At 33.7% G+C, this 8,885-nt stretch overlaps 1 protein-coding gene and 1 pseudogene across 3 annotated transcripts; one reads left to right on the top strand and one right to left on the bottom strand.

Annotated features, from left to right (window-relative positions):
• Nucleotides 1-2,563: 2,563 nt before the first annotated feature.
• Nucleotides 2,564-4,915, top strand: LOC133782813 (protein SRG1-like; annotated as a pseudogene).
• LOC133782812 (arogenate dehydrogenase 1, chloroplastic) lies at nucleotides 3,970-8,679 on the bottom strand. 3 transcript variants are annotated; one of them, XM_062222205.1, is made up of 3 exons: nucleotides 7,335-8,678; nucleotides 6,036-6,952; nucleotides 3,970-4,001 (listed from the first exon to the last, which is right to left on the bottom strand). In XM_062222205.1, exons 1-3 carry the CDS (start codon nucleotides 8,453-8,455, stop codon nucleotides 3,985-3,987), a joined length of 2,055 nt encoding a protein of 684 aa, XP_062078189.1. In that variant the 5' UTR covers nucleotides 8,456-8,678; the 3' UTR covers nucleotides 3,970-3,984. The 3 variants fall into 3 exon arrangements, with proteins under 3 accessions (XP_062078189.1, XP_062078188.1, XP_062078190.1); XM_062222204.1 differs by lacking the exon at nucleotides 3,970-4,001 and adding an exon at nucleotides 4,345-4,653 and having other exon boundaries at nucleotides 7,335-8,679; XM_062222206.1 differs by lacking the exon at nucleotides 3,970-4,001 and adding an exon at nucleotides 5,316-5,443.
• Between the last annotated feature and the right edge of the window lie 206 nt (nucleotides 8,680-8,885).

Raw genomic sequence — 8,885 nt, 5'->3', positions numbered from 1 at the left:
TTTTTCGAAAAAATTAAATTTAAATATAGTATAATTTTATAAAATTTAGAACACTTATATATATATATATAAAGAATTAGGGAATCAATTTTGATTGATTTCATTAGTAATAGCGTTTTTCATTTTTGGTATGTATAAAAATTATAATTCACTGATTTATTGTATCAAAAATAAAATTCGAATAGTTAGTTACACGCTATTTTTTTGGATAGAAGCTAAAAATCCACTTTTTTTTTGTCAATCTTTTGGACGGATCTTTTGGACGGTATGTATAAAAATTATAATTCACTGATTTATTGTATCAAAAATAAAATTCGAATGGTTAGTTACACGCTGTTTTTTTTTTTATAAAAGCTAAAAATCCACTTTTTTTTGTCAATCTTTTGGACGGATCATGACATGGATTTGTAAGAATCTTTCCTGAACAACTTTGTAACAGCATACTAAATTTTAAGCTAGAAAGGTAAAATCAATATAATCAATCTACAAAACCATACTTATGTTTTATAATTTGACGACCTTTAATAAAGGAGATTTTTTAGATTCCAGACCTGAAAGCAACCAAATGTGCTGAGAGCTGACTTAAGCTTCATAAGCTCTTCTGCAGAAGTACCAAGAAGACCAATATCCATAACTTGGACATGTGGAGATCCACCATGGCCATCTTTGTGGACAAAGTTTTTAGGCACTTCTTCTTCTTTGAGGGCTAGTTCTTGAAGTACAGTTTTAAAAGTGAGCCCATCTTGGAAATGCTTGGAAAGATGGATCGAGTTTCAGCTAGGTGCTTTGCTCTTAAACTTTGCACTTTGGTGTTTATTTCTTAAGGCTAATTAGACGTTTACAATATAAGTATAAATACGGGTGCACTCTTAATGGTTACTACCCATAAATGGTTACTTTAATATTAATCATTTGATTAAAATTAATGGTCAATATTTATAGTTGTTAATTAATATTTTAAAAAATAAATTTTGATTTTTTCAAATTTTTGAAATGGTTACCTGATGAAAAAAGTATATTTATTATGAAAATATAATAATGTATGTCAATTTATAAATATAAGTTGTCTCTCATTGGTTGGAAACAATATTAATTATAGCAAAAATAATAACTAAATTCGAAATTAATATAGAAAAAAAATATTTACTTATTGGTGAATTGCTACACCAAGTCACTATGTTGTCACATAGTATCCATCTACGAATAGTAACCATTGAGAAGTCTTCCATATATATATATATATATATATTCTTTCTGAAAGAGGGTTTACAGTCACCTTTACTATTTTCCAAATATAGAAAGAGTAAATCATAAAATCGAAATTTGAAATTTTGTTTTATTTTTTTAATTATTTTTATGTCTGAAATTAAATTTAGTTTGTTAAAACTTGTCTTTCTGTATGTGTTTCTAAGTCTGCTACATATTCATTTATTAAATTTTGAATTTTTGTCCTTAAAAAAAATAGTAGATAGAGTCCATTATAAATTCAAGAGCCTTAGAACAAAATAATTAGTTTTTCTCTCAAATGCTAGCTAATAAACTATAGAATTTTTTTTAAAACCAATAGTAACTATCCATTTTAATACCAGTTTCTTGAATTTGAAGTTAGAGATGATCATAACAATAAGTAATTTGATTATTATTTGTATGAACCAAATTTTTTGTATTAAAACCATGTGAAATGACATATGGCATTAAAATATGTTTTATTTCTTTTAGTAGGGCAACACTTGATGCATTGATTGATTAAATTTAATATCATATCTTATATATTTTAATTTAATATATAATATGTGGATACCAGTGTATTAAATCTAATCAATCTTCATATAATGCATCAACCATTAAGTGATATTAGACACTATGTGATCAAACAGTGCAATGGTCCAAATAAGTGATATGCCTTAGCACATGCGATTAAACTACCAATCATTAGCAATCATTAGCAAGACATATAAGGAATATTCTTATAATTAATTGAATAAGTCAGTTCGCACGAACGAGTAATGTGGACCAATGAAATAAGTTTATTCATAACTAACTCTTGATGATTTTGCCTTGGAGACCTTCTTAAAAACTTTTGGGTTGTTCTAGCAAATTATGGCTACTCTTTTGAATTGTCTTTGAATTGTTGAAAGAATTTTACTAACTTAAGCGTCGAATAATCTTTTTACATGTAACCACGGTGGTCCAAATCAACATTCATCGTTAACTCAGTCAATAACATGAACATACAACCAATCATTCATCCCCATTCATTAAATTTTTTTCGAATGATTATTTTCTGTATCAAAACTGTTATGAAAAATAATCTATCCATTGATTTTTAAAATTTAAAACTATGTTCCATTGAGTTTTAAAATTTAAAATTATGATCCAAATTATGAATTGACAACAATGTCTACCCTAACTTTCAAATGTTGTCTTATCCATAAAGTCAAACTTACCATATTGTTAAGTTTAAAAAAGGAATAGAAAAGATCTTTTGTGTAGGTCCTGGTGTACAGTGCACTCTGGACAAAGTCACAAACCATGTGCATTGAACCTTGCTTTTGCATACTCAAATCACACCTAATATGATAAGTTAGATAAAACAACATGATCCTTCAAAGCATAATATCTATGAAGATACAAGGTGGGATTCTTTATCGCTTATCTTGATAATTGAGTAGTATATCCTTCTGGATATTACATCCTTAAAATAGTAAGTCAATACCAGAACTCAACCCAAAACTGCTTGAATAAATGGAGTCACAGTCTGAAGTGGCAGAAAAGTATAACCAGAAGAACACAACTGGTGATGGTGAACCTTTCAATGCTCCTTGTCCTATCATGGACATACCAGTTATTGATCTTGACCTTCTCAGGACTTCCTCAAATTCTGGTGATGAACTTGTCAAGCTTAAAGCAGCTCTCAGCTCATGGGGTTGCTTTCAGGTTTGAAATCTATCAACTTTTTTTTTCCTTTCTTTCTCATAAAGATCACAATTATACTGAAAAATTAATTTGGTTCAGTTTTATTAACTGAAACCTTTCAAGGGAAAATTCTATATCAGATGAACTACTATAAGATGTGATCCATAAAGTTAGATCAAGAATTATGTTTGGTTCTTTGTAGCTGTCATCTACTCAAATGTCTGAACTACTATCTTCCTATGATGAAAAATTAATATTGTTATGGTTTAGGGATACTGTTAAGGTTAAGGAGTTTACAGCCAAAAACGCGGTGGCAAGAAACTTTTAAGCTGAAGTTAACTGTGATTGCGCTTTAGATTTTCCTTCTAAGATTTTGGAAATATACTTGATAGAAAGTGCTTGGTGTTTTAGGCAATAAACCATGGAATTACACTTGAGTTCTTGGATAAGATGCACGAAGTTACTAAAGAATTTTTTGAGCTTCCAATGGAAGAAAAGCATAAATACTCCAAAGAAAATGGCATCCAAGGGTATCGAAACGAGTTGACTCTTTCAGAGCAACAAAATCACTGTTGGAATGAGTGCTTACCTTGCCATAAGCCCTGAAAATCAATGCATACCTAAACTTTGGCCTGAAAAGCCTGAAGTTTTCAGGTAGTTCAGATTGCAAGAACTTTAAGTCTGAAAGTTAAACTGGGATGAACGCCAATTCAAGTATCCTCAATTGTTCTTGCTCCTAAACTTGTGCAGGCCTATTTTGCATGAATATTCTATCAAGTTACAACTGATAACTAAAGTTGTGTTCAAGGCCATGGCAAACTCATTGAACTTGGGAGACAATGTATTCTTAGACCAGTATGGAGAAAGAGCAAAAATGTCTGCGAAATTCAACATGTATCCTCCAAATCCAAGACCTGATATGGTTCTTGGTCTACAACCACATGCAGATGGCACAGCAATCACCATTAATTTGCAGGATAAGCACACTGAAGGTCTACAGTTCTTCAAGGATAACCAGTGGTTTAGAGCTCCAACCATTCCTGAGGCTCTTCTCATCAGTGTTGGTGATCAAGCAGAGGTAATGACTATGAATAAAAGTTATAAATGAACATACATTTTAAAACATGAATAAGCACATTAATTTTAGTAAATTATCCAAGAGACATTGACTAGTAAGCTTATTTAGTGGTTCTGTGTAATTATGCAGATATCAAGTAATGGAATTTTCAAGAGCTTAGTGCACAGAGTGGTGACAAACTCAGAAACGGAGAGGATTTCTTTGGTTGTATTCTATATCCCAGAACTAGAGAAAAAGATTGAACCTTTTGAAGAACTGATAGATGAATCAAGACCAAGATTATACAAGAAAATAAAAAACTATCCTGACATTTATTTTCAGTACCATCAGCAGGGAAAGAGGCCAATTGATGCAGCAAAGATTGAAATTTAACTCTTCATACTCTCAAGTGTCAAGGTGCTTAAATACATTAAAATTGGACAAAATGATTGCTGTGATGGTCAACACCTGCAGCCTTGTCCAGCATTTCTCTATATTCTTATTACTACTGTCTTGAACACCCTACTTCTAGTCTTCTAAGCTCAAAAAGTCTCATAACAGTATAGAAGGACATTCCAGTTATGAACCTTGGCCTTGTTGGAATTTCTTCATCTTCAACTAAAGCAAACCAAACTTCAGAAACTTCAATAAGCTCTCAGAACATGGGGCTGCTTTCTGCTCTGAAAGTCCAAAATACTAATAAACTATTACACCATTGTACTGAGAAAAGTGTTTGTTGTTGATTTAGCTTTCTGGCTCATATATTCATTTTTGAGCTTTGAATGTTTGCAAATCAATAGTGTTTGGAAATTGATCACATTTCCCTGCTGTTGTTAAATTTGGTTATGTTAATCGTTTTGTTGGTTAAAAGTATAATAGCTCAAACATTTGGAATGAAGCAATAATCTAATAGCATCTCCAATGGAGTGCTAAATTTGTGAAGTAATGCTATATTTTAGCATTTTAAAAATGTTTTTCTAATGGACTAGAAACTGTTTATCTTAATAAATTCTCAACAGATTCATCTTATCTATCATTTAAAATACATCCACAAATCTATTTTTTCTTAGTTTAGCTAATTTTTATTTATATCATTTATATATTAGATTTTTTTTAATAGAGGAAGAATGAGAATTAATTAAAAAAAAGTTAAAAGTGATGAATAATATATTGTAAATATAGAGAGAGTGCTATAGCAAAATGTAATTATTATTATTTTTTATTTGTAAAATACAAAATCTGATGGGAGTGCTTTTTTAAGAAAAAAAGTTACATTCAATGAATCATTTGATTTATATATTTTAATAATATTGTTCATAATTCATATACAAAAGTAAACCAATTGATTTAAAACATTTTAGCATTACTTTTAAGAGACAAAAATATGTAAATAGTCAGTGTAGTATTTTTTTAAAAAATTTGTTAACAACAAATTCTTTTATTCAAAAGCATCCAAGCACTAACAGAGACCTACAAAAGAAAAACTTGTTATTATTATTATTTCATTAATGTCATTCTCAACAACAACAACAACAACAAAAAGAATCAAATATGTCAATGTAGCTAGTGCTTGTGCATTTTCATAATACAACTCCCGAATTACAACTAATACTCTGAATAAAAACATATAACCAAAATCAGAACTGCAAATGAAAGAATGACCAAAAAAAATCCTCCCACCAATTTAAACTCGTCAAAACTCCTGCCTACCCTTAACTTATGAAGAGGGCCACATCTTTATTGCTTTTCTTCGTTAAACAAAATTATCTAGTGTCCTTATAATCGTGTATTGAATTCTACTTAAAATGCATCACCCAGCTCACATATCCCATTGCTGTACAAAATCTAATACAACTAATGGAACAATAAGCAAAAGAGGAGGCACATCACTGAATCTGTAAAGACGGACCAATCAAGTTACCACAATACTCGAACTCGATAGGAAACCCTTCAAAACAAACCAAATGACTAGCCAAAACCAACAGATTGCTGTGAATGAACCTAACAAAATAGTGAACTCAATCATTTTTAAAGTTATCAGAAGAAGGTGGTAGCATGGTACCATTTTCAGACAGCATCAACATAGGTTTTTCCAGCAAAACTTCGGGTTCGGCATTCTCAAACAATTGCCTCCGAAGAACACCGTGCAAACGACCAAAAAGCTGCTTCTTCAATGACTCAAAAGCTAGGTCTAATCTCTCTAGTTGCTCCATTGCGTTTACATTATACATGAACAAGCCATAGTAAAGATCAAAGCTATCTCCTGCAGTGTTCTCCACCAATTTCAACAAAGTCTCGTACCCTTTTGTGTCTATTGGCGTCGACTCCAACCCCAACTTTTCCAAAATTCTTCCCATTGTATGTGTGATAAATTGTGACCCCGCTGCATGTCTATCATGTTCGGCACAAGTCATTTCCACCATTTGGCACCCTTCTCGCGCAAAGATATCGAGAAATCTATTGCACCTCAACACTCGTGGCTCATCATTTCCAATCCTAACCTTGTCGTAAACAAAAGTTAGACCATTCCACCCATTCTTACCACTCTCTGGTCCAAACATAGGATGCGTGCAGAGAATATCGAACCCTGGTGGTAAATTTTCGAGAAACAAGTTTCTTGGGAATTCTTTCACAGAAAGCACATCAACGAACATAGTATTTCTCTTCAATCTTTGAATTGGCAATGACATGAGAATTTTTTCGGTTGAAAGAATAGATGTACAAAGAAGTATTACATCTGGATGCTCTTCGCAAAGATCATCAACATCAGCAAAGTAGGACACCCCTAATCTTTGGGCGACATCCGAGTAGTCCGATCGCGAATAGGCTAAAACAGTGTGGCCGTGACGCACAATTCTTTTGGCCAGGAACTGACCAAAGTTGCCAAATCCAATAATGGCAATCTTAAGCTTCAAGTCCTTATCGAAGTTATTAAAAATCTGGACTTTGTTTTCATTGGGTAGAGCAGAATTCCGTGACCTGAAAGATAAAGATCACAATGAATATGGACAAATTCAATTCCATAAATGATACACAAGTAAAAAAGGACACAATCCCAATTCGACATCTAGTTGAAAAGACCTTCAGCATTGATTACTAAGAGAAAAAAGAATAAAGAATAAAGATAGCTTCTTTTTTTTTCTTTGGATAATAGGCATTTCAACCGAACATATCATCCACAGTAAACGTACCCAAAAAAAAAATCATACACAAAAAGAAATTCCAGATTCCAGAACTCAACTAAAAAGAAGGGAAAATAATTTAAAAAATAATTGAAAGTCAATGGATTGTGTAACCTTACTAAAAAGAAGGGAAAATAATTTAAAAAATAATTGAAAGTCAATGGATTGTGTAACCTTACCTAATAACATCCGAAAAGGGTGACAAAGCAGCACCATTTTGAGAGTACTTAGGCGCCGAGTTATTTTCCCGGGAAACCTGCAACTTTTCTGATTTCCCAAACAATTGTTTCCTCACAACATCATGTAAACGCCCAAAAAGTAGCTTCTTTAAAGCCTCAAACGCCAAATCCAACCTCTCCAACATTTCAAGCGAGTTCTTATTGTACATAAACAACCCATAATACAAATCAAAGCTATCAGCAGCAGTGTTCTCCACCAAATCCAACAATGTCTCGTACCCTTTGGTGTTAATCGGCGTCGACTCCAACTCCAACCGCTCCAAGAGCCTCCCAACAGTGTGAGTTATGAACTGTGATTCGGCGGCCAATCGATCGTGCTCGGCGCAGCTCATCTCCACCATTCTACACCCTTCTCTAGCGAAAATACCCAGAAATTTATCGCACCTGGAAACCCTAGATTCCTGATCCCCAATCCGAACCTTGTCGTAGACAAAGTAAAGACCATTCCATCCGCGGCGACCGCTCTCGGGCCCGAACATGGGGTGCGTGCAGAGGAGATCAAAGTCACCAGGGAGTGTCTTAAGCAACATGCTTTTGGAGAATTCTTTGACGGAGAGAACATCGACGATCAACGTGCTCCGCTTCAATCTCTGGAGCGGAAGTGACTCGAGGACGAGCTCGGCGGAGATTATCGAAGTACATAGAAGAATCACATCAGGGTGTTCTTCGCAGAGATCGTCGAGGTCCCTGAAGAACGAGACGCCGATATTTTGTGCCGTGAGAGAGTAATCGGATCGGGAGTGAGCGAGGACGGTGTGGCCATGTCGGACAAATGTCTTGGCAAGAAATTGGCCGAAGTTACCGAACCCAATTATGGCGATTTTGAGCTTGTTGGAATCACGAAACTCGGCAGCGAGTTTGGACTCGTAGTCGAAGACTTGGGCAGCGTCAAGGGATTGAATTTTGAGCCGACGTCGTCGGCATCGGCGGAGGCCATGACGGAAACGAGTGGTGGTATAAGTTGCGTGGGAGATAGAGGGAGGTAATAATGGCGGATGAAGCCAAGAATGGAGGGAAGAAGGTTTGGGGGATGAGATGTGAAGAGGTGAAAGAGATAGCATAGTTGGTTTGGAGAGAGAGATGAATTTGTTAATGGCTGTCTATTGATTATGATGATTGAATTTGGGTTCGGCTACTCTCGGAATCACCATTTTTTTGTAATTGAAGGTGGCCACGTCGTAGCTCTGCAACTCAGGTGGCTTTAATAGAAAAATAAATAAGAATTAAAGAGAAAGAAGAAATACAACTTTCCTAAAGCATGTTTTGTTTTGTTTTTTTTCAATTTTTGCGGGCACATTTGTCAAATTATTAATAGTTTTTAATAGGAAGCGTAGAAAACTAGAGAAGTGTTTTTGTTGGCAATGAAAATATTGGAAAATTTCACTTCTAAGCATAATAGGGTGTCTTAATTAATAAAAATAAAAAATACTATTCACACTTTTAATTTGATACTGATAAATTTTTATAAATAAAAAATATCTCTCTCATTAT

Source organism: Humulus lupulus, chromosome 6 (genome assembly GCF_963169125.1).
Source record: "Humulus lupulus chromosome 6, drHumLupu1.1, whole genome shotgun sequence".
NCBI lineage: Eukaryota > Viridiplantae > Streptophyta > Magnoliopsida > Rosales > Cannabaceae > Humulus > Humulus lupulus.
The sequence above is the reverse complement of the archived record's forward strand: the minus strand, read 5'-3'. Positions and strand labels throughout refer to the sequence as shown.